The sequence below is a fragment of the Drosophila ficusphila genome, unplaced genomic scaffold (genome assembly GCF_018152265.1).
Source record: "Drosophila ficusphila isolate 14025-0441.05 unplaced genomic scaffold, ASM1815226v1 contig_791, whole genome shotgun sequence".
Classification (NCBI taxonomy): Eukaryota; Metazoa; Arthropoda; class Insecta; order Diptera; family Drosophilidae; genus Drosophila; species Drosophila ficusphila.
The window spans coordinates 25,416,042-25,430,174 of record NW_025064737.1 but is presented as its reverse complement, the minus strand read 5'-3'; the positions used below and the strand labels follow the sequence as shown (position 1 = coordinate 25,430,174).

The window sequence follows — 14,133 nt, the reverse complement described above, 5'->3', positions numbered from 1 at the left end:
GATTTGTGAATCGAACATGTTGCGGGATACTGAGCCGCTCTCTGACGATCCAAACGTGATTCGTATCTTTGTATCTGCGCAACGGCCGCTGCCCGCGACGACGTCGACGTCGCTAACTCGTTCGGATTCAGTCCCTTAACGTTCAGAGGGCTCTCTCGGGCTCGATGACAGAATTTAAAATCGATTTTTTAACCGATTTGGAAAACGTTGTCCAAGTTTTTAACCGATTGAGAAAACTTTGTCCCCGATTGAAAAAATATCAAAGATAACCAATGGTGGAGAGATTTAGGATCAGAAGTATAAAATCAGAAAGAATAAGAAATTGTAATTTTTAGCTTAAGTCCAAGGGCCTTATTAAAACCTACTCAATTCTAAAACCAACCCTATTAAAATTATAAATTGATGCATCTTTCGCACTTATCGGAAAATACTCATTCACTCGCACTAGTTTCTTAACGGACTGTCGGAACGACAAGACTACTTCAAACTTATTCTACCATGATCTGCGCAACGGTAGCTGCCAGCGCCAACGTCGACGTCGCCGTTGAACTTCTTGGCTAAATTTCTTTTCCTGTTGCGCCTGCGCACAGTTGGCTTTCTACCTTCGACGTCTGCGGATTTGCGCGCACCCAGTGTCTGCGTCTTTTCGTTTTTTCGCGGTTCGGTTCGATTTGATTGTGGACGTGGACTTCTTCCTCCTCTTCGCACACACACAGATACAAAGTTACAGATATAGTGGCGAGCATGTGAAGTGGCAATAATCGGAAGAGCAAGCAACAGAAATTAGAACAAACCCACAGCAAAAATACGAAAGAAAACGAAGTGAACAAAATCGCTAAATTTTAAATGTTTAAAATGCAGCTAAAAAATTGTGAAAATGGTTGACAAAAAGCTGAAGAAATTGTCAAATACATTCCAAATCCAACTAATAAAATTCCCAACAAAGTGCTTAAAGTGAAGAAAAACAGTGCAATACGAAGGAAATTACGTTCAACAAAAAGTTAAAATTCAAAACAAATACAAAGCATTCTATCAAGCATTGATATATAATATTACTCATGATAAATACTTCCAAAAACGCTGTTGTAAATATCTTAACCCGGAAATCAGCTGCGTTGACGTTGACCCATTGTACATACTGCAAAACAAATCAAGCCCAAGAATATTGGAAGAAAAGCTAAATTAAACCACTACCCACTACGGAACTATCATCCCAAATTGCAATACTGCAATTTATATCTATATCCCACATATAATAAACAATCTACTCGTACTACTACCCGTTCATTATTTTATGCATAGTTTTATGTCTTCCTCCCATTGTTTTTGTAAGTATACAAAAATATTATTTTTATTTTTTATCTTCCAAATTTTTACTTTTCCCGCATTCGGTGATGGCTTTTTTTTGCTTTCCTTTGGTGTTTGGCCTAATTTTCCTTTACTGACTTAAATGTTTAAAAATCAACCATGAATATCAACAACAAATAATTTAAAAACCAACAACTTATTAAAGGATATAAATTGCAACCGAAGGAGTATAACATATAAACTGAAAACGGATTATCTCAAACGAAATTACAAATATAAAACTCCAGCAGAGACCTGCCTGAAAGCGTTGATACATTTTTGAATACTTTTTCAAAATGTATTTCAGCTAAAGCTGCAATTTCGTAACAGTAAGTAATGAATGAATCTTCTACCCAAATACCAAAGTCAGTCCAAATCCAAACAAAACGAAATTCCTCAAGTCAACGGCCTCGCGAATAAGAGGAATATTCTCAATTCTTGCTTATAAACAAATCAGGCAAAAGTCATTGACCGAAATCGTTTCCGATATGTTCGTATATTACTCACCTGTTATGAAATACAAATAGACGGCCTATAGACAGGTGGGTCGTTAAAGGGGGATGCGGAGCAAGGGGGACAGCCTGGAGGGTTCTACTTATGACAATTGTGAAATTCACATGCCACTAATGGGCAGTGAGAAGGCATCCCGAGATGGATACAATGCTAATTAGAACTGGGAACGGAATTTGGTGCTAAGTTCAGTCTTCGAGGTGAAGAAACTATTGCAAAAATATGTTCTCATTAGTCTAACCAGCCCAACTTCTATTGTGTTCTTTAGCAAACTTCATTTCAGACTTGCTCATCTAGCTTCATAAATTTTCACCTACTCCAAGATAATTATTTGGTTGATCGTATTTTATTTTAGACTCCGAACCGGATCTTCCCACATGATTTATGCGCAGTGTGCAGCCAAAAATCCACAAACTGGGAAATCCGACAATTCCAAAACAATTAAGCGTCTTTAGTCGACCCCAAAACGAACTTCCCCACTGCAGTCGGAAGTAAAAAGTTGGGTTCTTCTCCGTTCGCTTTACAGCTAGCACTTAAATGTTTTTTATATTTTTGGTAAAAGGGAAGGAGAAGGGGAAGGGGAAGGGGAAGGGGAAGGGGAAGCTAGAAGGTGGCAAGGGGAGGAGGGCTACTGTTGCCAAGCCGTTGGACGGGCTAAAAATAAATCATAAAACCGTTTGTTTGTCTGACAAAAATGGTCTAAAATACAACAACAATCGCTTCGTAAGAACGGAATGGCAATGGCAGCCAAAAAAAAAAAAAAAATTAAAAAGCTCCAGCAACAATGGCAACAACAACAGTAGCGGCTGTTTGTACCGTTAGATGACGCAAAATTACGCTTACTCATTCGGCGAGCGGCAGTTCCCCCAAAAACAAAGCAAAGCGGGAGAGATAGAGCTACACTGAAGAAAATATAATAGGATCGTACGTTTTATAAGTAGTTAATTATGAATATAAGTTCAATACCAAATCAAGAACTTGTTATTTTCCCAATCAATTCTATAATATTAATTTTAATTAAAATATTAAGCATTAGCAAAACAATTTGTAATTATTTTTCTTGGAGTTTTTTTTTTCGGTGTAAGCCAGAGCGAGTTGGTATCTGAAATAGGCCCAGCAACATCAAGAGCAACATAAACTCTTTCAGCTGTCTGGCAGCGTCAATGAGCGTAACCAATTCGCTAAGCATTAAGTTGCATTTTGGGTTAAAGATTTTCGTTGTTGTTTTCACATCTTTCTCTCACAATTTCTTATTTTCTTCTTTCGTTTTTAATTGATTTTCAAAATTGAGCTCACAATCGACTTCGATTCGATCTTTAATTAAGAGGTGTGCTGGGCGAATTAAGGAGGATTTTTCCCGTGAAGTCAGAAAATGAGGAGGCGAGCATAACATATCAATTACATGAGTTGAAACAAAATTAAGTTCTTAGTTTGGCTTTACCACGAGCTTTTAGATAATTATGGTTTTGTATTAATTCGATGTATGTACTTTTTCGCGGAACGAAATTATTCCACTAGAAGTAAAGATTTGCTAGTTATTTTTTCTTGACTATTTCTTTTATTTAAATGATCGTTTGTTTAATTTTCCATTTGTTGAAAAAATAAGTTATGTATTAGTTATTAAACCTACAAAAGTCCCCTTTTTTGGCAAAGATTCACAAGCTTAAACCGCCCAATCAACTTCAGTCATTAGCAGCAGATCATTACCCAAGAACCGAAGATGATCAAATAATTTGGCAAATATGTATGTATGAATTCAGAAATATTTTTAACTGCTAAGGGGTCTCCTTAGCCCAAAGTTCTATGTTTAATTTGCACATTTAGCTGCACAACAAAAGGAACACAACTACAAATGGAATAAACTACGCAAATATTATTCACGAAGGCAGCGGAGAGAAAAAAGTTCGCTGACCTGGGCAATGCTTTTTGGGACTTGCCAGACATGTTGTCATTGTGGTTGTTGTTATGGTTGCTTTTGCTTTTGCTACCTTTGCTGCTCTCCGAATGACCACAACAAACCCACGAAAAATAATAATAATAGAGTCTCGACACGCACGCACACATTGGACCGCATTTAAATAACAACAAAAAACTAGCTGGCAAAAAGCGACTAAATATAGTTAAGCATCATAAAAAATACACAACGAATTTGCATAGTTGGTTTGCTGGGCCTCCAGGGAGTGGAGTGGATCCGCTGTGCGGAGGGTCCAGTGTATCCAGTACATCTCATTCTGGCATACAGCATACGGCATACAGCCTCGGTCATAAAAGTATCGCCAAGCCTTCCTGCGGGCCTTTCAGTCCGGCCTTATCGCCAGCTTGTCATCTGGCTTGTTGGACACATGTTGGCCACAAAAAGGGAGTGGAGGCCGTGGAAGCTAACGGCAGTTGTAGTTCCCCGACGACCAGGCAATGGGGAATGGGGATGCCGACGGGTCCCAGAGTTATGTCGAGGCGAGTCAAGTGCCGAGCAGAGCAAATTGTTGTGCCAGAAGTTCATTCATGGCTTAAACAAACAGCAGGCGATAAAACTGAGCTGCTCAAAACCACAAGAGTTTAAAGAGAGATTAAACAGATGGGAGATCTAGTTGGTGAGGGTAAAAAGCCAGGGAAGAAATAACCAGTTTGTTTCAGTATTTTGGGTTTTTTGTTTTAACTCCAACCCAAACACCGTGCATTAATAATTAAAATGATAGCCAGGAAAAAATATACGAAAAGGAATTTGTTAAATTATTTAAAAGCTAAACCGGTTCTTATAGTTAAGTAGAGCACACCATCAATTTCCCATTTTTTCGTTCCAGCTAGTCAAGTAAATATAAAACCTAATTTACACCCCGAACAACATAATTCAAGAGCATTAGATATAGATGAATATGGGCAATTTATTTGATATACAGCAGGCAAGTGGACGCCCACCCATTTGCTAAAGTCTTCTGGCTAAGTTCCTCATCATACACACAGAAAAGCATTTAAAAATTTAAGTTTATCATTTTTAAATTATCTATGTCGCCATTAATATAGTTAATATTTTATTTATACTAATTCTATAAAATATTAATTGAACATAAAAGCTTGTGGTGTGAAGAACAAAACCTGATTATTCAAAAGCTTTTATTTCTTTCGACTCAAAATTTCTTTCTGTATCCACTCGAGAAAACAAGATTTTGATAGCGTATGTAGCGAAGTGCTGCGCCTATTTGTTGACCAGTCTGCAGATGGGCTTGGCTCCCCGTCAGTCTCTGGGTTAGTTAGTCATTCCGGGGGGACCTGGCGGGGCATGCCACAATTCACACAGCTCGGCCGTATACTATCCACCATCCAGCACACGTGCCACATGTGCGGTCAAGTGCGCAACTGCCAAGGAGATGAAGAACTGGAACCAAGAGCACAGAATCAGAGTTAAGAACCAGGCACGTTTCCCACCGCTGCCTCAGCAGTCAGCAGTCAGTTTCCCAGTTTTCAGAATCCAGTTTGCCAGTCTGCCGAGTTTTTAGTATCTGAATACCCTAAGTCAAAGAATATTTTATCTTTCTTATTTCGAATTTAAATAAAATGGCTTGCTCAAGATATAATCATAATACATAGGGGTCACGAGCTTCTTTAAATATTTTAGTGTTTAATTTGAAGACAAGATGCTCGAAAAATTCATATCGATATGCTCTCCAACCGAACTTAGCATTAAAAATTTTATTTAAAAAACATTTTTGAAATGGGTCATTTATCTTAAAGATTTTTAATTACAGTTAAAGCTAGCATTCTTTGATAACCCAGACATAGAATTTAAATCGGATTATTACGGCTTTTGGAAAAGCAACCGAGAGTATTTCAACTGCGGACTGTCCAATGCAAGTCTTTCGTTTCTCGACTCGTTCGTTTTTCACTGCCAACAATTTGTTGCATCCACATCCGAGTGGGCCAAGATAGATGGGCGAGGGGCGGGAGGGGATGTGCAGCACCACAGCTTCGCAAACCTTCAATGACTGATGGCGACCTCAATGCAAGCCACACGTTTCCGAGGCTTTTTTCGGCTTCTCGGTCTTGGTCAAAGTTTTTTTTCCTTAGTGGAAGCTGGTACGTGCGGTTTTTCTTTTTTTTTTTGTCTTTCTGCGGTTGTAAATTTTGCAATCAAATAATTTTTCATTCGCTTTTTCCAGCGATCCGCCCGCCAGCAGCCCCGCGGAAAACACCAATGCCGACCTGATTTTTCTTTTCATTTTCGGGTCCGTGAGGAGGCGGGTGGAAAGTGTTTGCAGCTTGACTTTGGCCAAAACGTTTTGACCTTTGCCGCCGCATCGTGTTCGAACATTTAAACGGAAGTTGATTGCCGCTAAAGGTTAAGAGCAATTTCCGTTCGAGTTTTCTAGGAAACGTTAAGAACTCAATTTCCATCTGATCAGCAGCTGTTGTTCGGATCGTGTTGTTGATGCGGTTTAGAGTTCATTTCGGTGGTCAATTGCTTGGGTCAGACATTTAGTTGCCTGTTAGATGGTTAAGTAAGTTATTTTTTTGTCTTCGACCCAAGATAGTTGACTGATTAGCTTGCCAGGAATTAAGCGAGAGATTGTGAAGGGAATTCAAAAGGTTATCTGTAGGATCTGTATTCCATATTGAGGTAGCTGCTCGTTTAGCTAAAGGGAGATCGTTTTTTGATTGGTTCTGCAAATGGAAGTAGGCTCTCAATATTAGGAAACAATTCCTATATATGGTCCTATTCAAAACAACTTAGATATTACAGAGTTCGTGTCTTAAGTCTTTTGTTTGGCAAATTATGTTAGTAAAAATTAATGATAATTTTAATGGCACGAACATATGCATTAATGGACAAGTTGTTTTACTGCATGTTAATAGATTTCATTATTAAATATCTTAAATATTTTTTTAACCGTAGTTTAATTATTTTTAATTTAGTTTTTTATCTAAAATTAAACTTTTATTTGAAATCTAAGCCCAACATCGTCAACACATTAAACCAAAAACTGAGAGGTCATAAAATCACTCGGCTGTCAAAAATTCGCACTAATTCGTTCGGAATAACCGTTAAAGGTTTTCAGCCCGGTTGACTGACATAGCTGTAATTATAATGCCCCCACAGCCGATCTCTGTCTGCTGACATTGTCCATTGTGGGGTCTTCTGACCATTTACAAGCTTAAATTACAATAGCTGCCCATTGTGCGGCGCGCCCCCGCAAATTGTGAGATGGTGTTGGGGCCTCTCAGACGCGCTTCTCTGTGTGTTTGTGTGTGCGTGTGTTCAGGTGTGCGCCCAATTGTGCGAGGGTGTGTGTGGGACGGTGGGCATTCAAATGCAAACGGAGCAGCGGACCACCGTTACAATGTGGCTCATTAAAAGCAAAATGCTCATGTAGCAGCAACAATAAAACGCCGGCCAAACAAAAATGTGTAAAATCTGACGCGCAGTCAAACAATAACAATAGGGGACTCAGATTCAGATACAGAATACGGCATCTGAATCGAAATGGGAATGAGAATGAGTGGGGTTTTTGTTTGCCATAAAATATTTCACGCCAATTTTAATTCACCTCTGTTTGCTATACAGCCAGCATCAAAAAGTAGGTACTCAGGTAGGCTTATGGCGCCTACAAAGTACACTCAAAAAAAATGTGTTATATTTTATTAAAAAATAACTGTTATTATTTGCAAAGATTTACATCGATTTCTTCGAATTGTCTTGTTTATTATACGAAACATTTATAATTGTTGCTTCTAACTTTAAACAATTAATTACATCTGTATGGGAAACCTTTTACAGATTTAACTTCGATGTACAGGTTTGCCAATTTAAATTTATAAAATCCAAGACGAGCTTAAACAAAATTCAAGTCCCCGAATCTGTGCCAACACAAACTTGGTAATGAGAATAAGCATGAGCATCCGAAAACTTGGCAATTACAATGGTAAAGAGAGAGAGCGAGAGAGCCAAGAGTTAAAGCCGGGCTTCGTGCGATGACTTCGGGTTTTGCCGATCGCGGAAGTATGTCAGCAGGTCTCTTGTAGTCGGCTCTCGGCTAACGGTAGTTTTTCTGCCGCTCCTCTGCCGCCACGCTTAGCTGCGCCTGCTTAGCTGGCTTGACGCCGACGTCGTCGTCGACTGAGCTGCTGTTGTTGTTGCTTGTGGAGCCATCTCTTCTTCTTTCCGCATGCTAGCTGAACTGGCAACATGTTGCCGAAGATCCGGCAATATGGGGCTATAAATGTTGCCAACGCCAACCTGTTGAAAGCGAAATTTTCTCTTTCCAGCTGGACAGTGTCTAGCTTTGATTTCTGCCTCTTCTTCGCCTTCTTTCTGGCCAAGCCTCGAAATCAAGTTAACTGTTTATGCACAAAAGTGAGAGAGAGAAAGAGGGGGGTGTTGTTGCTTTACCGTTTCTTTCATTTCATTTCGTTTTGTGTTCCAACTAGTTAACCAAATGAACTTATACACTTATACAAAAAATGTATGTTACTTTCTTAACATTTTTTATTTTAAGAATTTTTTTGTAACTTCACTTTTCAGAAATCACCCTTCTATATACTTTCGTACATAAAAACACTTTAAATTTTGTCATGGCTTTTTTTGCAGTGTTTATAATTGTTGGTGTTTAGTGTGGGCCGACTTTGCCGCTTCTTCTCTTAGTTTTTTTGGGTCTGCACCTGTGTGTTTTTGTTGTGCTTTCATTGTCGGTCTTTCATATGATGTTGCTTCGGTGGAGAACTTCCACTTGGGTTCCAATCAAGCGTGCACCATCGAAATACAAATACCGAATCCGATCACACATTCGTAGCCAAATGCGTTCGTTCTCTTTCCCCCCTCTATGCCCCACTCACTCTATCGCCACCAATTTATATGCTAATTTAACTGATTATTAATGTTGTGACCCAAATACCGGTTGGAAATTATTATTGGCCGATTCTGGTATCGATTTAAGTTTCTTCTTCGTTTTCCTATGCATCCCGTGTCGCTGCTTCTTCTTGTTTACGGACATTAAGGCTTATCGAATGTCTTAACTTAATCTTCGGCGCTGGGAGAATGGGAATGGGAAAGCCCCGTGGAAAACATATTTTTGGTCAACGGGCGGGCCGAACTTTTGTTTAATATTTTCATATTAAAGAATCATTAGTGAGGGCTATCAGTGGGTCGGGATCGATGTGGCAGGTTGTCAGCAAGTGCAGAAGGGAAAGATGGAAGGAAGGGGAAGAACTTGATTTTAATTATGGGGAGGCGGGGTCAGCTCAGCGGAACACTAGTGTAAGCTTAATGACTAACTAAGCTGATTCTTTGTCTTCGAGATTTTTTGGGATTTCGAAGATATTTTATCTGAGAGCAGATCAGTGGACCATGCTTAATTTTGATGAATGAAGATGCCTTTAAAAGAGAACTTTCCAGATTTGTTGTAATCTTTTGTAATAAGTTGCATACTTTTACTAACGAGAATCTAGTCCAAACGCATACTTAAGAGACTTATTTTTAAGAGAACTAAAGATAAAATATATTATGTCTTTGCAGCTGAAACTTGGCCCTTGGATAGCGAAGGATCTGTTAGCCCGCGGATCGCCGGAAGATTCGCCTCGATCGCCTGGGTCCACTGACAATGAAGTTTTGCAGCATGAACGGCCCAAGTGAATCGGAAGTTGAGAGCCTGCTGATGAGTCCCTGCTGGGGACCGCCCCAGACCTCCGCCCAGGATCAATACCTGCTCGACGGGCACAAGCTGCTGCTGGAGCACGACCTGGACACCCTGCCCAGCGATGCCGACCAGAAGAACTCGCTGGACGTCCTCGACAACCTCTTGCTGAACGGATCGTCCCTCAATGCCTTGTCCGATCTGAAGCCGCTGCCGCCGTTCACCGGCTACACGGGTCACCTGTCGATCAATGGGATCTCCGGCCACCACTACCATGCCATCGCCCAGAGGCTGCCGGACGAGAGCAACAACAACTACATGCAGAGTGCCTACCACGCCCAGAACAACCAGTCGAATCCCACGTCCACGACGCAGTCGGGCGGCGGTGGCAGCAATAGCAACTCGAACTCCAACGAGCACAACATAGTCTCCTCCTCCACCTGCCTGCCCGAGAGTGTCCTGAGTGGGAGTGGCGGGGGGCGGAGGTGGCGATGCCTGCCTGGCGGACGTGAAGCTCTTCGCCGATAGTCAACTAGATTCTAAGCTTTACTCCGTGGCCGACAGCTGTGTGATGAACGGATCCGGCAACGTGAACGGATCCACGGCGAATGGCAACGGGGCCGGTCCGAGCATAGCCACGCTGACGCCCATCGACCAGGTGGCCGATTCCCTGCACAATTCCGGAGTGAGGATCTACAAGGATCTGACGGAGTACGTGGACATGAACTCCATCGACGACATAGCCGCCATCATAGGTTCCGCCATCGCGGACACCACGGTGCCCAATCAGCTGGACAAGGACGACAACAATGACACGCGGGACAGCTGGATGGATCTCGACGCCTGGATCGACGGCAACTGCATACAGCAGGAGTCGGCAAAGGTCCTCGTCTCGCAGCAGGACACGCTGGGCGACTTTATCCTGCCGCACAGCCCACTGCCCATGCACGCCAGTAGTTCGACGCTGCAGAGTTTGCTGAGCCACGGCTACATGCCCCTGCTGCAGAATCGCCTGCAGAACGGTCCGCCCAATGGCAACTCGGTGGGCGGAGGAGGAGGAGGAGGCTCCAATCAGGGAGCGGGGATCAAGGGGGATCCGCAGGCGCCCACATCTACCTCGTACTGCAACGAACTGGCGGCGGCCACCAGCAGCAGTTGCAGTCCGCCCGGCTCGGTGGTCAGCACCACGGACAATCCCAACGGGCTGATGATCAATCCGCGCTACCTGAGCAACCCGACCAACAGCCAGGCGACGGGGAATCCCCACCAGCAGCAGGGCGGATACTCCATGCAGAGTGCGGGTCTCTCCCTCAAGGACAACGGCCTCTGTTCCCCGGACCTCCTGGGCAACTATCCGCACACGACGACGGCCAGCACGACGGGCTCGGAGCTGCGGACCGGTGCGCCCAAGGCCAAGCGGTCCCGCTCCCAGAAGAAGTCCAGCCAGCAGCAGCAGCAGCAGCAACAGCAACAGGGCGAGGGCGGTGGACCGCCGACCACGCCCCAAATGAGCGCCATTTCACCCTCCGGCTTCAGTGCCAGCGATCTGAGCGGACTTCTGGGTAAGGAGAAGCCCGTCCATCGGTGCAGCATCTGCAACAGGGGATTCCTCAACAAGTCCAACATCAAGGTGCACCTGCGCACCCACACGGGCGAGAAGCCCTTCCGCTGCGACGTCTGCGCCAAGGCCTTTCGCCAGAAGGCGCACCTGCTCAAACATCAACAGATACACAAGAGAATTGGGCGTGACTGACGCTCCTCGAGGAGCTTTATGTTGTAGCCAACCGACCAAACAGTAGCACCTCCCAGGGAGAACTTCCATTCCCAGAACAGAAAAATAGGAATCGACAGTGATATAGTCTCCATTTTCAAAATTTATTAATTTGGGAAAGTGAAAGCTGTATCCTTGCTGAATACATCGAGTTCTTAATCTTGTTGTAGGCAAATTCAAATTGTTAACTCATATCTTATCAATGTGATGACACCAATTGCCAGAAATCTTTGTAGATCCAAAACAATGAGCTTGATTTTTAGAAATTACAAATCTCTTGAAAAATGCTTCAATCTTTTAAGATCTGTTGTGCATTTCAAGGGATTTGAGATCACTAAAAGCTTTAAATATTGTTTTCATATCACCTAAGAATTAGGCAGGGCTTGATATTTTATTTGATTTGTTTCATTGGATGTCATTGGTTGACATCTTTATAATATCTCATGTTTTTCTGGGAGGGAGCAATTACCTCAGCAATTTGTTGTCCTTAAAGGAACCTAATTGTCTGATCGGTAAATTGCCATGGATTACTCTCTCTGCTTTCTCTAGGTGTATGTTTGCCACTGCTTGGCCAGGATAATTTCTGAGTGTCGTGAAGAACTCGGCGATTGTCCAAAATGTAATATTATTATAGGATTACTTGGTCATGCAGTGGCATACATACACTTTTTGATATTCGTTGTTGTTGGTTGCTTTTGATCTCTTCGCTTGTTCGTAGTTAACAAACAAATATTGTTTAGGAAAAAGCATAAATTAATAAGAACGTTTTCCTTTTTATCCAGTTATTTTAATATTCACGTTTAGTTGAAATCTTTATGACAAAACTTGATTGTTTTAACCGGTTAGGTAAGCCTCAACCTACTACCTCCAAACAAGAAAATTTAATTTTGAGCCGCTTTAGGAGCAATTGCGGTATACTTAATGTTTTATAGTTCATCCAGTTCAGAGATAGCGAAAATCCAAAGAGACCACAAGCAATGTAAGAACAACGAGGCGTCCAATTGTCATTCTGCAACTGTTGTTCTGTGTTGATGCAGGGTCGCGAACTTCCAGCAAACAAGGTCCTGGCACAGGTAAAACATATCTTATAACAATCTAGACAATAATACCAATTAAGGAAGCAAATAAGACGAAGTTGTATAAAGCTCTGAATGTTGTCTGTACCTCATCATGTTGAAAACTGAAAAAGTGACGCATACAAATTACATTTTAAATTAAAACTAATCAAGCAAAAGCAATAACAATTTTAAATTAATTAATTTTAAAATGTACAAACCAATGGAAAGCGTTATTTTGTAAAATGCATAGGTCTAAGAATTTGTAGCGGGCTTGGCAAAATATTATTTATAATAATCAATTTGCAGAACATAAAAAATAAAAGAAAATCTAAGCGGAAATCGATGGAAATAATGAAAATCGTATAGCAATGTACTCAAGTAGTAAACTCGAATTAATTTAGCCAATATCGTAAAGCGTTGTTAATTTGTTTTTTAAAAAGTTTGTTGCTAAAGTTTTAAAGTTAATCTTAACCATAAATTATGTTCGATATACCCGAAATTATTTATCTTTAATCCTTGGATACACTCAGCACCCGAAAAAACCAACATTTCAGTAAACCATAAAATAGTTTAATTCTAATTTAAATGTATATGTAATTTCTATAAAAAGGACAATATTAATTGTGTTATTTTAGTTATCGTGCAATTTTATTTATTTCTACAAAACAAACTTGAATTTTGTTCAACACATTTCGATTTGTAAATATTTATTTCTTAATTGTAATGCCTAATATTTAATTAACTATACTTAAATAAATTCAAATGTCATTCAAAATGTGCAAAACAAACTAAGCCGACAACTGCCAGGTGTATTATTCTACTTTTGGGGCTTCTCTGCACCACGTGTCGTATGCGTAATGCGAGGAAATTTTAGTTTTAGATCGTATCTTAAAGGTAAGCGAGTGACATTTGGGTGTCGCCCCATTGCATATGCCTCACACGCCCCGTGGACCCGCTTTTGGGTCCCATTAGCAACCTGACGGCGTAGCATTGAGGCACGTTCGCCCAGAAAATGAAAAAAGAAAAATAAATAAAATGGAGTAGCCGCCACAAAAATATGCACGCCAAGTCAAGTTGAGACCAAGAAACCAAACCAAACTAAACCGAACCAGCCAGTCGGGCAGAATCATTATATTGACCACAAAGAAAGCCAAAGCCAGTCGAAGAAGAAAGAGCCAAAGAAAGACCGAAGAAGCGAAGAAACGAAGCCCACACAGTCGTAGGGGATATATACCAATATACCATACCTCACAGATACGACTACAGTACGACTACAGAAAAAGATACAGATACAGAGACGCGGACGGAGAATGCCATGCATACTGTGCCACTGACCCAATTTCCAGACTCGTTTCCACAGAGAACCGCAGCGGATTTGAAATGTTAAGATACTAAGATACTTTGCTCTTTCACCGCAGCCCGTCTGGAGGTAGACACCTATATATATATATATATGTATATATATATATTCCGATGTATAGTTTGTGTATGTGTGTATATGCGAAGTGGGGTCTCCAGTTCGCATCCGCATTTCTATGCCGCCGACTCCGAGGAGAGACCTCATCTGCTGGCGCGCCTGCTTCTTGATGTATCTGTAACTCGTTTCTGTATCTTGCGCCTTGTATCTGTGGCACTTAAATTTATGCAACATCATGGCTGCTGTTGCTGTTGCTCTTTCAGTCGCCTTTGCCGTGGCTTCGTTTTGTTCTAATCAAACTGTGCTACGTGTTGCGGCGCGCCGCCTGTCATGGGTTAAGCTTTTGTTATATTTATCCAGGGCTCTAACAGATATTTAAAAAAGCTTAAATTAAAAAAATATTATTTT

The 14,133-nt window shown here is 41.4% G+C and overlaps 1 protein-coding gene across 1 annotated transcript; it reads left to right on the top strand.

Annotated features, from left to right (window-relative positions):
- Window positions 1-578: 578 nt before the first annotated feature.
- LOC108099579 (ichor) lies at window positions 579-13,087 on the top strand. Its single transcript, XM_017203183.2, is given in 4 exon segments — window positions 579-1,328; window positions 1,514-1,676; window positions 9,362-9,952; window positions 9,954-13,087. Coding segments are annotated over 2 exon segments (1,785 nt in total). The 5' UTR covers window positions 579-1,328; window positions 1,514-1,676; window positions 9,362-9,446; the 3' UTR covers window positions 11,233-13,087.
- Window positions 13,088-14,133: the final 1,046 nt, after the last annotated feature.